At 40.7% G+C, this 23,351-nt stretch overlaps 1 protein-coding gene across 1 annotated transcript in view; it reads right to left on the bottom strand.

Annotated features, from left to right (window-relative positions):
- The window catches only part of TTC29 (tetratricopeptide repeat domain 29), a 339,375-nt gene that overhangs the window by 198,457 nt on the left and 117,567 nt on the right, over window positions 1-23,351 (bottom strand). The window contains exon 5 of the mRNA XM_089670482.1: window positions 7,135-7,317. Coding sequence (XP_089526608.1) covers window positions 7,135-7,317 — 183 coding nt within the window. The remainder of the gene's footprint in view (window positions 1-7,134; window positions 7,318-23,351) is intronic.

Raw genomic sequence — 23,351 nt, 5'->3', positions numbered from 1 at the left:
AGCAGCAGGACATCAGGGAGTACTTCTAACAGATTAAGAGACTATTTATGACAGTTACATAACTCCAACTAACCCCCCTCATCAATAATCCAACAAATGTTAACACATATTTTTAGGAATTAAAACACATTGTTGGAATGTTGGAAAATATCAGTAGTTATAAAATGTGTCAGGGAGTGATTGGAATGATATGGTATTGGGAATTTGCTCCTTTCACCCAAGTGACTGTGACAGTATCTGGTAACTGGTGGATTAGCCAGGGCTTGGAGCTTACTTAGGGCTTTCTTTTGTTACTCCTGGTATCTAAATGGAGTGGTATTGTTAAATCCCAATTCCACTTTAAACCCACCTCAAACTCTCCAATATTCCTTTCTCCTCCAAGAGCCCACCCAGCAATAAGTTGTGAAGTGAGCAAAATTCTCTGCTGTTGTCTCCTGTGATCTCAAAGCGGCTTGATGGCACACGTCCAGGGGGAATGTTCATGATATGCTGGAGGAATTATGGTGAGTGATGGTGGGCACTGGACCCTACAGTGTTAGGTATCTGGGGGAAAGCACTTACTATAGAGTGAGTTTTGCAACAAAACCTGCCTTTTTTATTTTAAAGAGGCCTAGACAATATTTGATTTTAAAGTTATTGTAAACCTCAGACATGAAAAGAAAATGAACAAATCACATCCCTCTATAGAGTGCACTAGCCTGAATCCAAAGTGTGGCTCCTCTCTGATCTCCCTTCTCTCTGCTCTCTGCATAAGTTAATTCTGATAGTTTTCCCAACACAGCAGCCTACAGGGAGAAGGCTTGAAACCCACCAGTACACACTAGCTGACTCATAGCCTTACCTTTGTTATTTTTCTATGAGTCTTTAAGCCTGTGTAGAAGGGGTTGTGTCCCTTTCCTCCAATCAGTTATCAGGGAACTCTGTGCTCTAGCTCTGCAGTGTGTGAAATTAGATCCCCACCCCCTTAAGCTAGAGCTGAGAAAAAATCCTTTGATCTGTGTGTTTTTAGAATGATCTACAGAAGAAATGGCTGCACGTAAACAGTTACAACTTTTGTAGGAGGATGTGTATCATCACTATATATCACCTAAGGCTATGCACTTGACTGGGTATATGTAAGGGTTTGCAATTACTTTAAGTAAAAGCTTCAATGCAAGAAAATTGCAATCAAACTTTTGATCAGACCATAGCAAGACATGAGATCACCCTTGCAACTTAGCGAAATATATAAAAATCTGCCACATAGTAAAGCAACTGCTCCAGTACATGCTCAATAAAGATAACAAAATAAGTGCTGTTTTACTACCAATTCCAATTACTACTAATTACGGCAATTACGGCAAGCCGAATGCTCAAGTCTGTTGCTAGCCTGCAATAAGGCTCTTAGATGAGCAAAACAGTATTAACTAAATTCAACAAAAAGATCTTACACATAACTCTTCTTCAAATAATCAAAAAATCATAGGGAAATCAGAGAAAGTCAGCAATATTTTTCTGCTTGTTCAGGTGATCTAAGAGGAAAATATCAATACTTTGAACTACTAATTTCTACCTTCTTCAGGCATCCTGTCAAGCATCTATTGAGATGCTACAAACAATCCTTGGTGCAATAAAGCACATAAATACATTTTTACGTACAAATGTGTAACACACTGATCACAATAGCTCGATTGAGCAGAATTATGACAATTTGCAGCATTTGTTCAAAGTAAGAGGAATGAAGAGGTCAGGTTTTCCATTTGTACTTTTGGCCAAAGAGTTAATTTCAAAGCCGCGAGTTTCTTATTCTGACTAATTTTAAAGTATCTCCAGGCCATCTGGATTCTTTTTTTTTGGGAGCTCAAAGCTGTAGCTGACATCTAAGAAGGAAGTAGATGTTTCTGTACCAGATGTACCTGAGAAAAGCACAAATTATAATGTAATTGAAAAATACTAAGAGCATCATAAAACATTTAAAAAAGACCGGAAACCTTTCATAAATAAGTAACAAAAAGTGCAGGAAGGAGAACATTGATATTCCTCTGAAAAAAGATACCTATGGCTGGCAAACTGTGCAAACAAAAGATACCATCAGATCTATAATGTACAGTACATTAGCATTAGCCTCCTTCCATGTTCTCAGAAACATTGCCATTATATAAACAAAGGAAACTGTAGATGCATATATGACTGATTCATCACCCAAAAAAATATTTAAAGGTAGAGTTTAATCTGCTTATATTTTGCCTTCTCTGGTCACAACCCCCTCCCTCATCAGCATGACAATGTTCAAATAAACCCTTTCCGTTTTCATTACATACCTTACTTTAGAGCAAGGTACATCACCTCTGGATCTCAGTGCTTCTCTATGAACTATAAGTAGATCATGGCTGGCAGGAAGGCCAGCAGGGTGTTTCATAACATAACATAATTGATGTAAAGGACAGCTACACTGTTGAAAAATCTTCAGTATCCATACTTCAGGTTGTGTATCCCCCACTATGTGTGGTGATCCCAACTACTGTGCCACTACAAAGTCACACAAAGTCACCTGAAAATGTCAGATGCCAGATTCTTGCTTTATCAGGGACACACTAGGGATTTAGTGGCCAGCAGGTAGAATCCCAATGAAGATGCAATCATCAAACACACATGAAAGTCTCAGGTGCTGAGTATTTATACTATCCCAGGGGAAAATTATACAATAGAGCAAATACCAAAAAGGGTGCTTGGTCAAATAGGTATTATTCCTCTTTAACTGCAGACTGGCTTTTTTAATTTATTTATAAATGTTACATACACAGGAATTATCACTAAACATTATATTACATAGCCACTGTAATTCTGCCAAAATAAAACAGTGTTCACTATTATAATTATTTTATACATTAATTTGTAAATTAGGGATACTTACAATAGTCACCTTAAAATAACAGGGCCTAGAAAAAATTATTTCAGAAACGTTGTAAGTACCCTGATGTTATAGCTTGCCCCTAACCCTGTCACTCCTACGTTTGCTGATTTATCTGTAAATGTGCAGAACAAAAATATAAAAAGGAATCTAAAATTATTATTATACTGCATATTATCACTACATAATAACTGCAAACAGTTATCAAAATAAAATCTTTTTATGATAGTAGCCCTTTAAATACACTTTTGACACTGCATTACAAAGTAAGATGTCCCATGTATTCCTATAAAAGACAAAATTGGAGTTTGATGAGATGAGCTGGGATAACAAGGTTTTTGTACTTCATATAAAATATTTTTTTTTAAGTCTATTGAGGGACACAGGATTGTAGTAAGTTTTGAATGTGTGAGTTATACTGCTGCCTACAGAAGGTTTGGATAATTAAAAAACAAACAAAAAACTGGGCCACCCAGTAAACCCTGCCAACTGTCATGCCTTCCTTTTGTGAAGAAGATATACATAAAGCCAATAACACAGAGGGGCTTGACCTGTGTCCCTCAATCAACTTCAAGAAAAAGGTTTTACAGTAAATACAAAAACCTGATTTTCTTTATTATTCTTAGTGAGGCACAGGATTTTAGTAAGTTTTGGACATGTAAGATGTCCAAAAGCAGTTCAACTGAAGGGTAAGCAAAAGCACCTAAGAAAATCAACAGATGTGGAATTTTATTAGAATTATTCCCTTAATCCCCTGAATGAAGGGTTGATTGAGAATTTGTCAAATATTGAAAAGGACATTGCCAAGGATGACACCAAGGATCAACCTGGTATTCCAGATCAGGATATATAATTGCAGAAAGGTAAACTGGTACATGAAGGAATGATGAGCCTCAACCATCAATATAGAGAACATCCCATTGTCCTTATCCTCTTAAGAAAAAAGAAGTAGAACAACTCACCAAACAAGAAAAATAACACCAGTAAAAGTTGGTGAACTAAAAAAAATATTGAAATAAAGGCCTAAACCCTTGACTTCAGAAAAAAGAAGTTAGGACAAAGTAAAACAGACAAAGGCATAGGAAAAGCATCATTTACCCTTGACTTCAGGGAGAGTAAGGTTTATAACATTAGGGATGTTCCCAGACAGAAAAGTTATCCCAAAAATGATAGTTATGGATATCAGTGTTTTCTGAATAATACAATAAAGTGGACAAAGAGCAAGAAAAAATATAGGGTAAAAACTCAAAATTATTCAAAAGGTGAAGGTGGGGTAAAAAAATACCTATATAAGAGTGTGAGGATATGTTGTAATGCCAAGAGGCAAACAAAGAAAGGAGGAGCAGTAGAATAAGGAGGAATCCTTGTGCTTCAAAAATTGTTTTATGTTCCAGTAATTAGGTTATGCAAAGCCCTCCAGACGTAAGCCAGCCATAGATAGATCGAATCTTGGGCCGGTTAAGCAGGGACCATCTGAGATTCATTTCATCTATGGGCAGGACATTTTAGGGAACCAACAATTGTCTGCTTTGTAGAAGCAGACTGGAGAAGTATTGTAACCAAGATAAAGGAAGAGATAGTCTCCACAGTGAGGAGAATCAGCAACATTCATGGGAGGTGGAAAGATGGCCAATAAATGGATCAAAATTCATCCAGTTCAGCAGGGACCAGACAAATTTCAATCCATGTGTCAGGATATCTGAGATGCCAGGATATAGAAAAAAGAATTAATTCTGGAGAAATAAACACAATGGAGTGCAGGAATGCCAGAGGAGGATATTAAATAAGTCAAATAGAGAGGCTTAAATGCTTAAAAGTTCACCATTTGAAAAAATAATGCACATAATTTTGCAGATTAAAAAAATGTGCGTTTATTATTTTTTTTCTTAGGAGCATGCAGAGCATTTCACCTGTGATCAACAGATTGCGGGTGCAATGTCATGCTCCTGCACACACTGCCTAGAGCTCTCTGCTGTACCTCTGTATGGGCAGACAGTAACTGAGCTGTGGGCAGTGAGAATGAACTACGTGCATGCTGATTAGCAAGTCTGTCTCCGCGGTGGTGGATGGGATTTGCAGTTTTTTATTCAGAGTCCTGTGAATAAACGATGCAGCTGTGTGGGTGGAGCCCTTCACAGTCATGCCAATTTTAAATTGGCATGTCCTATCTTTACCTTATAAATTCCTATTAACAGAGTCCACCTCTACCCCTCTGAAATTTTTGATTCACTGGGAAAGAGATCTCCAGCTAGAATTTACACCAGAAGTCCAAATGAAAATCCTAACCCTTTCCTACAAATCTTCTATTTGTAGTAAGTATCAGGAGATGGGCAATAATAGTGATGCAGTGGTACAGTACTCCCTCTGTGCTTCACCTCATGAACCCTTCTGTGACAGGCACCTGCTGGCACTGTAGTACAGACACAGGCAACACGACACACATTTTGTGGTCTTGCCCAAAGCTCCAACCATTCTGGAAACAAATCCATTCCATAGTACAGAAGTTTACAGACCAAGCCAAACCCTACACAACAGGATCTTTTTTCTTTGTTTACACCATTCTAACATCCAGCAGAAAGTATACAAACAATCGGTTATTAGACACCTGATCAATATGGCTTGCTCTGGTATTCCCACACTATGGAAATCCCCCGCAATGCCCTCTTTATCACTCTGGCTTCAAAAGGTAGAAAATATGAGGATTATGGAAAATTTGGTGAGTTTTGTGAAAGGTAAAGAGGAGAAAACAACACAAACTGTGGTTCCATTGGATGGCATGCTCTTGCACCACAGGATTCCAACAAATTTATGCCAGCTGAGTACAAAGTGAGGTTTTGTTTTTTTAGCCCTGTGTGCACTTGTTCCTAATTGCCCTCAATACTGTACTGCTACACTCTATGAAACACTGCAGTCACTTCCATAACTTAGATAAACGGAGACTATGGGGCTTTATGCCAGCCAAGGGGAGAGGGCAACCCTCCCCCGCACCTTCCCCTTTTTTTCTGAATCTAGGCCCTCCTGCACTAAGTAACCTTAGAGGTCTCTGGTACAGGTCAATTTTCCACTCCAGTGCAATCTGTTTTAGACATAGTTTTGAGCTGTACATTTAATGTGCTCTCGGAATGTAATACACATAACCTTGCCACTTTATTGCTTCCCAGAAGACCTCACATATTGCTATCATGTCTAATGGACAGCCTAACCAAAAGTATGATATTCTTTTTCTTTCTGTAAATTTTTCTAATATTTCGAAGTGTGTGTATTTTCCTTTTCTTATTTGCAAACATTCTGTAAAACGTTACTAAAGACAGAATCCCCCCCCCCCCCCAAAAAGGTGGAAGCATGGTATCAGATTCAGTTGCAGAATGCACCAGAATATGTCTAGCACCCTTGCAGGTGAGTTTTTTAATTAATTGCACACATACGGATAGAGTAGATATTAAGGGTTTTGTGGATATATATGTGATGATGTGGAGCTTTAAAAGACTCTGGAAAAGACAACCCTACAGTAAAATCGCTGCCAGACATCGGTTCTTTCTGAGAAAACCTAGAAATTGCTTCTATCTACTATAGAGGAGTACAGACTGAGGTTACATTGCAGCAGGGCTGTCCTCTGTGCATCTTAACAAAGAAATGTTGCATTCCCGTCCTCTGTGCAGGGCTCTGAGGAAGAGGTACAACCACAAAACGCGTCAGCCACCAGCTATCCAGATGTCCACAGTCCCCCTCCAGTCTACCTTCAGGGGTTTTGGACCACATTGCATCCCTTGTGACATGTTTTCCATTTGATTTTATTTCTCTTGTGAGTATTTTACTTTTTATCAATAAATCTCATTTTTAAAGGTAATACACTAGGCCCGTGCACCCTCTTTTTGTCTCTTTATATACAGCACCACATAGCAAAAGACCAGCTAAGGCTAAAGTGAGCAATGCCTCACACACTCACAAACTCAAGCAGTTGGTGCTGATGAGGGCTGCAGGCGAGCGGAGGTGATCTAGTCACTATAGGGCAGGCAGTGGAACCAGACTGGAGATGGGATAATTCCCAAGGTATCGGAGAAGCAGTAGCCTCAATAGGACATTGCTTTTCTAGGCTGAAAAGGCAGCAGAAAGAATGCAGAGTGTGTGTCTTTGCAACACCACCTGGTGAATGATGTCCCTAAATGAAAGATTTGGGCAAAATCTAATGGCTGCCAGACCATGATACTTTACAATATCCATCAGTATAATTTTAAATCTCTTACCGTGTTCTTCTTCCACCATGCCTAGATTTGCATGTGCTTCAGCTTCTTTTCTTCCACCATCAATGTGAATTTTTTTGGCTGTCTGAAAACAGCACTCAAAAAAGTGATTTGAAAGCCAGTGGTTATCTTTTCTGAAGTACTGTGCAAGTGCAAATTGATTTTTGTATACTTCTTCACAGTGACCTGCAAAAGCAAAAAGTGTATGAATTACATTTTGAAGTATGTATGGTATATACTGTAGCATAGAAGTATTGAAGTATATTTAAAATATGAAGAAAACAAATAAAAGAATGATTCGTTTTAGCTACCACACATTTAATTAAGTAAAATCAATGCCATATTCCTATTTTCCAAAACACATTTTTTTTAAAAATGCTATATTTAAATGTATAATATTTTTCTATGTATTTTCTTTATGTATTATGTTCATGGTCACACAAAATTGTTTTTTTTTTCTTTGCGCTTTACTCAGGTAAATATAAAAAATTGCCCATTCATTTTTCATATCTATCCTGTTGCAGCCAGCAGGCGGTGAGTGCATGTCTAGTGCTATTAACTTTCCAGTAGCTGGTTTACTGCTGTGTTGTACAGACTTGAATAGCAGGATTTAACGTTATTCACAGATGATTAAGTCAGCAGAACAATTCAGAGGGACAAGGCAACCTATATCTTGCTAGGTAAAAGCTATCTAGATCTTCATTCTGAGGAAGTAGTCAAGAGGTGCACATCTAGTGTTGGCTTTCCATATTAGACAGATAAACATACACTATATACATTGAAGAAAGAACCTGGTACTAAATGTTTATTTTAGGTGCACACCTAGTGTTGCATTTGCATATTAGACAGATAGACATGCACTACATACATTGAAGCAAGAATCTGGTACTAAATGTTTATTTGTAAACTAAGAATTTCATACACATAATACAAAAAATCTTATAAAATGTCAGTTTATAAACATATAGAAACTACATTATAATACAACAATATTTAGGATCTGTGTTTTACTGTACCCTGAATTTCAAATTCCACTACTGGAAAAAAATTGCATGTATTGATTTATCAAATATGTCTTAGCAATACAGATATTTATTCTTCCCCACCCAAACAATAGTTTTGAATGACCTAATTTATGATTGGTCAATCATTTAATATTATATTAAGAGTCAGAATAAGTGCATAGTAGTTGCTGAACATTCATAAAATAAGTATTTTTGGCTTAGTTGTAAAATCTTTTTCTTGAATACAGGTCCACATCTAGATTTATGTGTATATGTATTATATATATATATATATGCACAGTATATACGAGGGGCGTTCAAGTCAAACAGGGACTTAATTTTACAGGCATCAAAAGGGATGCTAGCGTGGCAATACTACATGCAGTAGTAAGTTGCAAGTGTGTCCTATTACTGATAGGCAGCGCACATGTTGAGGGCCAGTCCAGAGACCGTTGATCAAGATGGCAGACAGCAATGTTAGTGCGTGCATAAAACAGAATGTGGTGATGAAGGTTCTTGTGATCAAAGGCGTAAAACCTGCAGATATCTACAGAAGACTTCAAGCACAGTACAGTGATGAGACGCTCAACAGCAGTAAGACATTTGAATAGTGTAAATGTTTCAAAGATGGCCGTATGTCTGTCAATGATGATCCCGGCCTTGGTGGTTCCCAGTCATACCTGTAAACATTCAATCACACTATAAAATTGACAATAATCGACACATAACCTATCATGAAATTGCACAAAAGATGAACATTTCTGTGTCTCCACTCCTTGAAATTTGTTCTTTTATTATATAAACTCAAAAGTCCCAGTTTGACTTGAATGTCATATATAAATATATATAGTGACATGGGGGATGATTAGCTCTAGTGGTAGATGTGATTTCAAGCAAGTTCAGTCAGGAACTGTATTTAAGGGCCTGGTAGCCCATGCTTATTAAAAAAGACAAAAAGACAAAAACAAAAGTCCAACATAAACTTTCCCACATAGGAGTTCCTCTTCAGCAAAATACAAATGAAAAATACAGAGCCGCCTGGCTTTCTCTGGTCAGCAGTACCTCTGCTTGATTGGTCTCTCCAACCACTGGCTATTTCTGGCACACAGCCTTGGGCTTCTTGAATACAGCCTTGAACTTCTTAACGCACACACCCTTTAAGTCCTTAACGCACACAGCCTTGAGCTCCTTAATGCACACAGCCTCAAGCCCTTTAACGCACACAGCCTCAAGCTTCTTGGATGCAAACATCATCTATCTCACACAGAGACTCTCTTAATGGCAACCACTGCTCCAACTACCCTCCACTCCCCCTGCAACCCTCAGCATACCATCGTCATAAGGGCTGTGAACACTTGGGCCCACACCCTGCTGGTTGACTATAAAACCCAGACACTGGGTTAGAGATTTATTCCCTCCCAAGGCACTTTGAAATCTCCAAACTATAGAGTCCCATCCAGAAATATAACAATCCCAAGAAAACTGCAAAAGCAGTTTTCACCACTCATTTTATGCTTCATAGTCCTGCACTCAGCACATTTACAAACCCTTTTCCTGGCCATTTCTACCTACAGTGGATATAAAAAGTCTACACACCCTTGTTAAAATGTCAGGTTTCTGTCATGTAAAAAAATGAGACAAAGATAAATAATTTCAGACCTTTTTCCACCTTTAATGTAACCTATAAACTGTACAACTCAATTGAAAAACAAACTGAAATCTTTTAAGGGGGGGGAGAGTAAACATAAAAAACTAAAATAATGTGGTTGCATAGGTGTGCGCACCTTCTTATAACTGGAGATGTTCAGAATTAAGCAATCACATTCAAAATCAAGTTAAACAGGAGACAGTACACACCTGCCATCATTTAAAGTGCCTCTGATTAACATACATGCATATTTACACCTTTGTTTTTCTAGCAAGACGATCATATTACAAAAACTGATTGTACATTTTTTATGATTTTTTTTTAATGATTCTATGTTAGCCCTAAAGAAGGGGGAAGCAGGTCCCCCAAAACATTTGATTTGTTCAAGCAGCAGCCCAGTCTAGCTTTGCGAATTACACAGCTTTGCCACACAGCACAGCCAGCCTGCAGACCTGACCTCTACTCTGGGACTGACTATTTTGCACCCTATGCAAGACCAGCTACTTGCGCCCCCCCCCCCCAAAATAAATGAATAAATAAATTAAAATGTTAAAAAAAACCAGTAGAAAATATTAAATCAACAAAACATGAAACTGGTAAATTCCTTTTAATTTGCAAAAATAAGTGCCATAAGATGCCATCAACACCAATATTAAAGACAAAATTATTGTCAAGGATAGACTGTATCTGTGGCTGGCAGTGGAAGGGTGACAGTTGCAGTGAGTGGAGGATGATGGATCCACACTCTGACAGATCCCAGGCTGGAATTCCCCAGGCAATGGGGGGATAAACAGCTATATACTGTATTGTATGTAGAATGTTGACGGAAAAAAAATAATTTAATCCATTTTGGAATAAGGCTGTAACATAACAAAATGTGGCAAAAGTTAAGCGCTGTGAATACTTTCTGGATGTACTGTACACATACACTATATTGCCAAAAGTATTGGGACGTCTGCCTTACACGCACATGAAGTTTAATAGCATCCCAGTTTTAGTCCGTAGGGTTCAATATTGAGTTGGTCCACCCTTTGCAGCTACAACAGCTTCAACTCTTCTGGGAAGGCTGTCCACAAAGTTTAGGAGTGTGTCTATGTGAATATCTGACCATTCTTCCAGAAGCACATTTGTAAGGTCAGGCACTGATCTCGGACGAGTACGCCTGGTTCGCAGTCTCCACTCTAATTCATCCCAAAGGTGTTCTATGAAGTTGAGGTCAGGACTCTGAGCAGGCCAGTCAAGTTCCTACACCCCAAGCTCGCTCATCCATGTCATTATGGATCTTGCTTGTGCACTAGTGTGCAGTCAAGCTGGAACAGGAAGGGGCCATCCCCAAACTCTTCCCACAGAGTTAGGAGCATGAAATTGTCCAAAATGTCTTGGTATACTGACGCCTTAAGAGTTCCCTTCACTGGAACTAAGAGGCCAAGCCCAACCTCTGAAAAACAACCCCACACCACAATCCCCCCTATACCAAACTTTACACTTGGCACAATGCAAACAGGCAAGAACCATTCTCCTGGCAACCGCCAAACCCAGACACGTCCATCAGATTGCCAGACAGAGAAGCGTGATTCGTTACTCCAGAATACATGTCTCTACTGTTCTAGAGTCCAGTAGCAGCGTGCTTTACACCACTGCATCCGATGCTTTGCACTGCACTAGGTGATGTAAGGCTTGGATGCAGTTGCTCGGCCATGGAAACCCATTCCATGAAGTTCTCTATGCACTGTTTTTGTGCTAATCTGAAGGACACATGACGTTTGGAGGTTTTTAGCTATTGACTCTGCAGACAGTTGGTGACTTCTGTACACTGTGTGCTTCAGCATGCACTGATCCCGCTCTGTCATGTTACGTGGCCTACCTCTTCATGGCTGAGTTACTATTGTTCCCAGCTGCTTCCCATTTGTTATAGTATCACTAACAGGTGACCGTGGAATATTTAGTAGCAAGGAAATTTCACGGATGGCTTTATTGCACAGGTGGCATGCATGAATTCACTGAGCTCCTGAGAGCGACCCATTCTTTCACAGATGTTTGTAGAAACAGTCTGTATGCCTAGGTGATTGATTTTTTTACACCTGTGTCCATGGAGGTGATTGGAACACCTGAATCCAATGATTTGGAGGGGTGTCCCAAATCTTTTGGCAATATAGTGTATGAAATGCATATAAGGGAGCCTGTCAAATGATTTGTATTTCTCTCTATTCATTTCTGAAATTTATACTGCCTAATCATACAGTGCAGCCCTGGGTGGCAGAGGAGGAGACCTGATGTTCCTCTGTTGCAGATTAGTAGTATTTACAGATCCCCTTCCCATCCTCAGCCTGTGAATGGATAGTGAAAGGAGAAGCAGTAAACTCTCTGTCACTATAATGTCTCCTCCTTTCAGCATTCTTCTTGTACTACAGCATAACTGATTGATTTTGTATACTACTTTTCCCTTCCCTAGTCTGAGCTCTTTTGCACAGGGACTGTAATTGGCTGATAGCAAGTCAAATTCAGGTACTTATACTTAAAAAGACACATTTAATTACGTATTAACCACTTCAAGTTCGGACACTTTCAACCCCTTCCAGTCCAGGCAATGTTCAGCTTTAAGTGCTAAAACACTTTGAATGACAATTGCGTGGTCTTGCAACACTGTACCCATATTAATTTATTAGCATTTTTTTGAGACAGATAAAACTTTATTTTGGTGGTATTTATTCATCACTGGGATTTTTTTACTATATAAATGAAAAAGTCCAAAAATATTGAAAGAAAAACTGTTTTTCTTATAAAATCTTGCAAGTAAATAATATTTCTTCATAAATTGTGGTCAAAATGTATTCATCTATCTTTTTAGTAAAAAAAAAAACCCAAATTAGTTTATAACATAAAATTATAATTTTTCAAACTTTTTTACATTTTTATTTTATTTTTTTAAATATTTTTATTTATTTGTTTATTTTTTTTAAACATACTGTCACCCTAGCAGTACAGTATCATCATAGTGACACTGTACTACTTGTGGGGGTTGATGAAGATTTTCTTTTTCTTTTTTACACTAATTGCTTTTATACCCATAAAGGCTGTAAAAGCAATCATTTCTCCTATTCTCTGGCTGCATTCTTGCAGCCATTAAGAAATACTGTGAGAGCTGTGATTGGTCACAGCTTGTCACATGGTACAAGGCTGTTGTGAATAGCTTTGTACCATGTGACCTCTGTGATCATTCACAGATTTCACAAGTAGTAAGCAATGATGTTAGGAAGTGACATCTTATTTACTACTATTCATGTGATCACTGATTAGCTAATCAGTGATCACATGAATCGGGTCCTCACACAGAGGTCCCGTACAGAGATCGGTGTCGGGCACCGATCGCGGTGCCGCACGCTCCCAGGGATTGTGCACAGGCAATGAATGCGGGGTGACATTTAGAAACCTCAACGCACTTTGGCAGCGCTCCCGTCTGCCCATTTATCTGCATTGGCTGGATGGGAAGTGGTTAATGAATACAGAGCTGCATTAAAGTGTAACCAAAATCAAAAATATCATATATTGCAGCTTACTAGTCCTTGGTGTGGTGGTTACATTTGTTTCCTTTTTTCAAACTCCTGTTGCTTTCTTTTCATTGGGTAATCCTGCAATTTGAACACTTCCTGTCACTGGTTGGCTGTCATTCCTTCACTAAAGCTGTGGAGTGAGCCATGGTTGTCACCCTAAGCTGCTCCCCTGATATGGACTTCAAACATGTCTGTATCTGTTCATCATCTTTATTGTGCTGGAGTCAGGGCAATTGATACTTTACAGACTATAGATAATATGGAAGATATTCTTCAGGAAGTGACAAGGACAATGCATTTCTGGCAAGATCAACAGGTATTCGCTGCATTTGCTGAAAATACTTAACTTGAAAACAAAAAAAGAACACCATCACAGATAAGGATTGTAAGCTGCAGTAAATTACCTTTTAGTACTTGGGTTTAGTTATCCTTTATTTTGTGTCTTTTATATCTGCTGTTCAGCTTTAGTGTACGTGCCTGACTCATATATGGTTTACTTTTGCACTGCATATACAAAATCATATATTTTATACCTGCCACTGTCTGCTGCCTCTTTCAGACTCATAAAACAGCAGTCTACATTCACTGAAATGAACCCTTCTGTGCCCAGATGGGCACAATTTCACTGCTAAAAAATATAGCAAAGAAATTAAAGCAATCCGGAACATAACGCCAGACTAGTATCCGAAACATCATGCTGCTGTGCCCATGCATCATATTTAAGATCTGACAATGAAGCTTCGGAGCTTTAAGTCTAAGGAATGAGAAGAGTGACTCAAATCTGCAGCTGTGAGTAAGAAAAAGACCCAAAAATATCCTATGGGGTAAAATCCTGATCTCAAAGCACGCATGGTGGCTTTTAAGAAAACATGAAAGTCATGAGACATCTGCAGGGAGAGCAACAGGACTCCAATTTGTCCATTAAATAAGGCTGTAAACATTGATTGTTTGCTCTAGATTCTTGGCACAGTGAATCAGGCCAGATGTTAGGTCACTAAATGCTATCATCTCTAACTTCATTACACTATTCATTTAAAGCTGACCACAGAAGCACACAGTGGATAGATAGAATTTTATGAAACTACGTCCAAGATATCTGCTTTTTTATCTTTCCGCTTCTTTGTACGCTGCATTTTATAGTGCAGGGAATTAAATATGTTTCATTAATGATGAAACTATCAATTTCTACAGCACCGTACTTTTAGTTTTCAGATGCAGCAGCAATCTGTAGAGCAAAGCAAAACTGGTAGTTCTGGAGGTATATGGAATTAACTCAAATTTATTAGGAACATCGGTAAACAGATAGGACAGCTGCGGGGGTCTCATCTGTAGCTCCCAACTTATTACAAAGATCTTTGCCCTAACTGGAAGACATGTAGTTTGCTAAAGCAATCTGTAACATAAACACCATATTTGTTTCTGCCTCCTTTTTTATCTCTGCTCTGGACAAGCCTGATAGTGGCAACAGTACATGCCCGCACAATGTGTGTTAGCACAACTGCTTGTATTGCCAATAAGGCAGGGGTCCTCAAACTACGACCCGCGGGCCACAAGCGGCCTGCCAAGGACATTTATCCTGCCTGCCTGCAGGGGCGTATTTGCGCGAGGAAGGGACACTAAGTACAGGGGCGGACAGGGGGCTGCTGTATCTTACCTGGCTCTGTGTCCCAGTCCCACGACAATCCAGTCCAGGAAGCACTGCTCCTTCATTCACTCCGGCCACTCCCTCAATCGATTTTCGCCCTACCGCTCGGCTCCGCCTCCTCACCGGTGATTGGGTGCCAGAACTGTAGCTCAGGAAAGGCACACAGGCGGTCAATCACCTGCGAGGAGGCGGAGCCGAGCAGCCCCGCGAACATCGAGTGAGGGAGAGGCCGGAGTGCAGAAGGACAGTTGACAGGTAAGTGTGCCATGCAGATTGTGCTGCTGCAACCAGGTATGCTGGCTGCAAATGCACCATGCTGGAACAGGGGTGAGCAAGTTAAGTGTCATTGGTGTCAGTGGGAGGAATAGTGCCCCATCATTGGTGTCACTGATACTAATGATGGGGCATTATTCCTCCCACTGACACCAATGATGGGGCACTATTCCTCCCCCCACTGACACCAATGATGGGGCACTATTCCTCCCCCCACTGACACCAACGATGGGGCACTATTCCTCTCCCCCACTGACACCAATGATGGGGCACTATTCCACCGCCCACTGACACCAACGATGGAACACTATTCCTTCCCCCACTGAAACCAATGACGGGGTACTATTCCTCCCACTGACACCAATGTTGGGACACTATCTCCCCCCACTGACACCAATGACGGGGCAGTATTCCACACACTGACACCAATGACGTACTATTCCTCCCACCAAAGATGGGGCACTATTCTTCCCACTGACACCAATGATGGGACACTATTCCTCCCACTGACACCAATGATGGGACACTATTCCTCCCATTGACACCAATGTTGGGACACTATCCCCTTCCCCCACTGACACCAATGACGGGGCACTATTCCCTTCCCCCACACTGACACCAACCATGGGGCACTATTCCTCCCCCCACTGACACCAACAATGGGGCACTATTCCTCCCCCCAATGACACTGATGATGGGGCACTATTCCTCCCACTGACACCAATGATGGGGCACTATTCCTCCCACTGACACTAATGATGGGGCATGATCCTTCCCACTGACACCAATGATGGGGCACTATTCCTCCCACTAACACCAATGATGGGACACGTTTCTTCCCACTGACACCAATGATGGGGCACTATTCCTCCCACTGACACTAATGATGGAGCACGATTCTTCCCACTGACTCCAATGATGGGGCACTATTCCTCCCACTGACACCAATGATGGGGCACTATTTTGCTCCATAAGACAAACTTGGGGGGAAATGTCTGTGTGTCTTATGGAGCGGCCAGCCCAGTATTCCCACCGCCGTTGTATGTCCGCATTCTCTGGTCATCTCCTGTACTATGTCCGCATTCTCTGGTCATCTCCTGTACTGTGTCCGCAGTCTCTGATCATCTCATGTACTATGTCCGCAGTCTCTGGTCATTTCCTGTACTGTGTCTGCATTTGTTCATAGTTTTTTTTTTAAAAACTATAGTCCGGCCCTCCAACGGTCTGAGGGACAGTGAACTGGCCCCCTGTTTAAAAAGTTTGAGGACCCCTGCAATAAGGTGACAACATAATTGGAAGACACTGGTCACCCCAATACAGCCCATGCCTGAACAAGGATGGATCACCAAGTGTTCTTTTAAGAATAGCTGCATATTGGAAAAGAATAAAAAAAAACTTTTGAAATGATGTTAAAATGTTTATATAAGATTTTAGCAATTATGTTCAGATCTACTTTAAGTGTCATAATAATTATTATGATTCTGCTTATCAGCTAGGAAAAAAAGAAAAATACCATTTCAAATCTGTTAAATTGTCATGGATCTATGATTTTAATTGTGGAAAATCTGTGTTGGTGGGGGAGGAAGGAGAGCAAAGCAAGCAGCATGATTGGTGAGCTGACAGCATTTGCTGTCATCAAATATCTCTTTTTTTATGTAAAGAGGCACTTTCTAGTTAGCTGAGCACCATCAGTGGGCTTGAGGGGAAGCCTGTAAAAACTGGGGGTCCTGATAGCATCTCTGTTACCAAATCAGTGGTGGCCACGGATGGTGTTAACACACTGAAGTCTCTGTATACAGCACCTTTTGTTGATTTTGGAGCACATTGGATTTCAATATTTATTTATTCTTTGGACTGGGACTTTTATTTTTGCACATAGATTTATTTGGACATTTTTTAATTTTACATTATATATTTTTATTTATTTGTTAAAAAACATTTTTTGCGCTGTGTTTTTTATTTTATAAATATTGTTTAATGGTTTGTCCACAAAGAGCAGGAGCATTGGTTAAAGGTTTAATTATTTAAAAAAAAAAATTTTTTTGGTGGTGCAGGTTTTTGATTTATATTAGTGGTGGCCATTTGTTTATGTGACAGCTGCAGCTGTAAGCAGCATGGATGTCTTAAAATGGCACTGCGAACACAATCAATGGGCAGCACCTAAGATTGAAAGGAGGCTGAAGTGAGGCCCCAGAGGTGGAGAGTGAGTGAGGGTGAGAAAAAGCCTGTGATTGATTGGGTTTGGGGCCAGCAAAGTAGAATAAAAGTAAGTAGGGCAACAAGTTAAATGGCAGGAGCAGCAGGAACTGGAAAGCATTCATCCATATGTCAGTAGGATGCTTTTCCACCCACTAACCCTTATATGTAACTATTTTGTTGCAGGTTGGTTTCATTGTGTTTAGAAACCTGTCGGACAGATCAGGGTACTTTTCAAGGTGGATTCGATACCCTCTCAGTGCTACAAGTAGGAACAAGCTTTGGCTGTATCGAAGAGTCTTATTACTGCTGCAGTGAAAGGGGAGGCATGAGCAGCACTCTGAAAACCGGACACATCTTAACCTCCCTGTGGCCAGCTGGGGGCAAGTGGGAACAAGTAGGCCAGGAATATGTTTTGTGGAGTGCATATGGGTCTTGCCTGAGTCTAAGAAGGCTTAACTGAAATTGGTCTAAGTTATATTTGGGCCGCAGGCAAGATGCCACTATCTGCCGTAGGGCTCTGTAGTGTTTTTGAAATTGTTTATTAAATCTGGGTTCCCTTAAATGTAAGTCATTTTTCATTCTTTATTGGGGAAAAAGGGAGGAGTGGGTCATTCAGACCTTATAGTGGTCACTGTTTTCATAAGCAAAGCCATGTCCCCTATCTCCCTTGTAATTCACTAATCTGGGAAGTTGCTCACACAATTGTCACTACATTGTGCAATGGGGGCAGAGAACACGCAAGTTCTCCACTCTCCCAGGAATGGGAAAAACAGTGATATGCTGTTATTAAATTTGCTTGATATCTAGTTTACAGCACCTGCCTGCAAATGGTACACACTATTGGACCTGCTGTTACTAAGCCCTGTCTGGCTTGGAATTGAGCTATTTGTATTGGTTTTTGTAGGGTTGTTATATTTTCACTTTCAAGCAGAAAGTTATGAGGACAAGCTTTCGGGGAGTGTCCCCTTCTTCAAGGTCCAAGCAGTACTGTTACAAAGTTTTAACAGAATGTTAGAAGATATGTGGGGATTGAGAAGAAAACAAACAAAAAAAAAAGCAGAAAGAAACACAAGCCTAAGGTTAGCCTAGAGATAAGACACAGCAAAGCAAAAGCAAAGACTGGGGGGGGGGGGGGAGAACAACTCTCACAGAGGGAGTCATAAAAATATTGAATAATGATTGCGGAATCCCATGTCCAAATTAAGGCTGTTATCTCTTGTGTCAAATAGAATTATCATTCTTAGTTTGATTTGGATTTCTCTTCTGTTCATTTACTTTCCATTTTGGTAATGGAAGCATTAAAGCATTCTTAGAGTGTAACTAAACCCAGGACCCTGCATTCACTATATCTGGTCTCCCACAGTACACAGAACATGAAAATGTAATCATTTTAGTAAATATAAACTGCTAACTACCTTTTCTCATCAGCAGTTAGAGAAGTCTTGTTACTTCTATCAGTGTCCAGCAGAACACTGGTTAAAGCTGTAAGTTTGATGGGAATTTTTTTTCTTATGACAGTAGATGGGTGTACCCCGGTCCCACTGCTTTCCGCCAGTTCAGTGCTAATGGCACTGCTGGACATCTTCCGATGTCAAAGGGAAGTAAGCATGATGTCTCTTCCATCTGCTGAATTAAGTTTCCTTGACTGACCACTGCATCTATGGTCTGCTTGGAAATCTTTCCCTGGAGAGGCTTTGCTGATACAGTATAACAGCCTTGTTTCTTATTGCTGTGCTCAGTCTTGCCTTGGTATATGACCTGTGACATGACAATGACTTCCACAACCTCACATTAGTAGCAGAGTATGGCTGTTCCTCACCCAGTTTTAATCTTCCTACACAACTGTTTTATGTTTCAGTTAATGACTGTATTTGAGCCTACATATGAAATTGATTATCATTAGCACCTGTTGGGAATACATGGTTAATCATACACCTGATTTTAATCCTACAAGATCCCTGACTTTGCGCATGTGTACAAATGTGCAAGTGTAAGAAATAATGCAGGTTTAAAACCAAAGTGTAGTCACACCAAATATCGATTTTATTGATATTTTTCTTCTATTTGCTCACTTTGCCAGTTGATAAAAATAAACTATTAAAATATATATTTTTAAATTCATTTTTACTTTACAGCATTTCTTCACACCTGCCTAAAACTTTTGTACAGTATGTACTAAAAGTAAACATCTGAGAAAATAACTCAAAAGTGTTTTGACATGATCCTAGCTAAATAATTATGAGAAAAGCTTTAGTTAAAATAAACGAGTGTTCATTTTTAAAAGAGTTCTGCAGACTATTTAAACTGTATGTACCGTATATACTCGAGTATAAGCCGAGTTTTTCAGCACATTTTTTGTGCTGAAAAACGGCCCCCTCGGCTTATACTCGAGTCAACGTCTGCAGGGGGCTGCTGTCTCTTACCTGGCTCCGGTCCCACGACGATCCGGTCCAGGAAGCGCGGCTGCACCTTCATTCGGTACGTCCACTGGATGTTCGCGCGGCTGCTCGGCTCCGCCTTCTCACCGGTGATTGGCCGCCAGAACTGTAGCTCAGGAAAGGCACACAGGCGGCCAATCACCGGTGAGGAGGCGGAGCTGAGCGGCCCTGCGAAAATCGAGTGAAGGAGATGCAGGTAAGTGTGCCGTGCTTAGGTGCTGCTGCAACCACATATGCTGGCTGCAGCAGCACCGTACTGGAGCAGGGGTCAGCAAGTGTCAGTGGGAGGAATAGTGCCCCATCATTGGTGTCCCTGATACCAATGATGGGGCATTATTCCTCCCACTGACACCAATGATGGGGCACTTTTCCTCCCCCCCACTGACACCAACGATTGGGCACTATTCCCCCCCCCACTGACACCAATGATGGGGCACTATTCCACCCCCCACTGACACCAATCATGGAGCACTATTCCACCCCCCACTGACACCAATCATGGGATACTATTCCTCCCCCCCACTGACACCAACGATGGGGCACTTTTCCTCCCCCCCACTGACACCAACGATGGGGCACTATTCCTCCACCCCCCCACTGACACCAATGATGGGATACTATTCTTCCCACTGACACCAATGTTGGGACACTATTCCTCCCACTGACACCAATGATGGGACACTATTCCTCCCACTGACACCAAAGATGGGGCACTATTCCACTGACACCAATAATGGGGTGCTATTCCCCCCACTGATACTAATGATGGGGCACTATTTCTGCCACTGATACCAATGATGGGGCACTATTCCTCCCACTGACACCACTGATGGGACACTATTCCTCCCACTGACACCAAAGATGGGGCACTATTCCACTGACACCAATAATGGGGTGCTATTCCCCCCACTGATACTAATGATGGGGCACTATTCCTCCCACTGACACCAATGATGGGGCGCTATTCCTCCCACTGACACAAATGATGGGGCACTATTCCTCCCACTGATACCAATGATGGGGCACTATTCCTCTCACTGACACCAATGATGGGGCACTATTCCTCCCACTGATACCAATGATGGAGCACTATTCCTCCCACTGACACCAATGATGGGGCACTATTCCTCCCACTGATACCAATGATGGGGCACTATTCCTCCCACTGATACCAATGATGAGGCACTATTCCTCCCACTGACACCAATGATGAGGCAAGATTCTTCCCACTGATACCAATGATGAGGCACTATTCCTCCCACTGATACCAATGATGGGGCACTATTCCTCCCACTGACACCAATGATGAGGCACGATTCTTCCCACTGGTGTTCCCACCCTCGGCTTATACTCGAGTCAATAGTTTTTCCCAGTTTTTTGTGGTAAAATTAGGTACCTCAGCTTATATTCGGGTCGGCTTATACTCGAGTATATACGGTAAACCCCAACAATTAACTTGTTTTATTTCTCCCTTTTGGTCTGTTAAATCTACCATTTTGTTATATTTGTTCATTAAGTGCACAAAATACATGTCAATTGTGCTAAAACTCATTTGAACTGTTACCTTGTTAAGGCTGTCTGTGCACAACAAGGAGTTGTGGTGGAGAGGAGTGGGGAGGGGATGAGGAAAGCTCTGAATTATTTGTAGTCCATTAGAAATAAAGTTAGGCAGATATGACACCATGTGCTTTGAAATTCAGAGCTGTGTTGTCATGTCAAAGAGGGAGATAGGAGCATAATGTATTTTTGGCACATCAACTATAATTTTCTGTACTCGCAGCATGTTTAACCACTTCCCTTCCAGAGGATTTACCCCCCTTCCTGACCAGGCCATTTCTTGCATTACAGTGCTGCGTTATTTTAACTAATTGTGTTGTCATGCAACGCTGCACACAAATTCAATTTATGTCCTTTTTTCCCCCATGAATAGAGCTTTCTTTTGGTGGTATTTGATCGCCTGTGCGGTTTTAATTATTTGCTCTATAAAAAAAAAAACACTATAATTTTGAGAAAAAAACTTGTATTTTTGACTTTTTGTTATTAAATATGACCAGTGAAAAAATTTAAAAAATCAAATTTCGGCATAAATTCAGGCCAAAATGTATTCTCTTACATGTCTTTACTGAAAAGAATCCCAATACGTGTAAATTAATTGGTTTACGTGAAAGTTATACAAATGGCGGTATATATACTGGGCTATTTTTATTTTTTTAAAATATTTTTACTAGTAATGACGGCGATCAGCGACTTATAGCAGGACTGCGGCGGGCATTTTGACACGGGGAACTCACTTGGTGTCACTGACATCCCCAGTGACACCAATACAGTGATCAGTGATAATAAAAAGCATTAGTAAATATATATATATGACAGATAAAACTCAGGAATCAAAAGTTCATAAAATGATAGTGGTAATATAGGATCCCAACCGCAGCAATAATCAAATACTTGTGCTTGGAAGGTATAGTAAAAATGCGCACTCACGGGATGGGAATTGAATATGCGCATATAAATATATCCAACATGGTCCACTTATGGGAGCGGGATATGCCAGGCGTGTGGTAAACTTCCTTCAGGGTATGGAACAGCACAGCAGAATTTCTTGGGCTGGGTAAATGGCCTTCTCATCCAGAGCCTGTGTCACCTTTAGCTGCTTTATCGGGAGCGCTCACTTTGTTTTATTTTATAATAAAGAGCACTGCCACTGTACTAATGGCACTGGGCAGGAAGGGGTTAACATGTGGGGAGATCAATGGGTTAACTGTGTGCTGTGTGTGTTTTACTGTGGGGCTGTGTGTTTGTGCTTTCCACTGTAAGCACACTGCTTTGCATGGCTGTGCACAGCTATGCAAAACAGTGTGCAGGAGCTGACAGGGAAGAGAACTGTTCTGTTTAATAACAGTTCTCCCCAACCCCCCCCCCGTTGGAGATGCTTGGCAATCACCGGGCACCGGTGAGTAATCACCATCCGGGACCCGGTGATTGACAGCTGTGGCCGCAAATGGCCCCTACCCAGAAATGCGTGATTTTGCGCACCACTGCCGCTTTCTGCTATGGGGCGGTGCTAAAGCGGTTAATGGGATAAAACATAGGGAAATGTGCATGTATTCCAGAAAAGTACTGAATATTTTTTTTTATGTCGCATTAACATATGCTTTAAAGTAATACTTGACTGCCTGCTAGAGAATATGAAAAGTAAATATAAATGGCTGTCTTTTAAGAAAACCATACGGAAAAAAATTAACAAAGCATTCTGAATATTGTCAAAGATCACATACACGACATATGAAGAGCTATTTTGTAAATTATGCAAAGCACTCTAGATGTCAGACCTTGGAAGTCTCATGAGAGTGAACTGACCCAGGTCTGGCAACTGTTATAGGCTAAGTTTTGATTGAATGAACTTATGTGACACTTGCAGACAATTCTGTCAATGAATAACAATGAGGTTTGAAAAGAAAA

The sequence above is a fragment of the Staurois parvus genome, unplaced genomic scaffold (assembly GCF_062004578.1).
Source record: "Staurois parvus isolate SC_StPar_1 unplaced genomic scaffold, SC_StPar_1.0 ptg000090l, whole genome shotgun sequence".
Lineage (NCBI taxonomy): Eukaryota > Metazoa > Chordata > Amphibia > Anura > Ranidae > Staurois > Staurois parvus.
The sequence above is the reverse complement of the archived record's forward strand: the minus strand, read 5'-3'. Positions and strand labels throughout refer to the sequence as shown.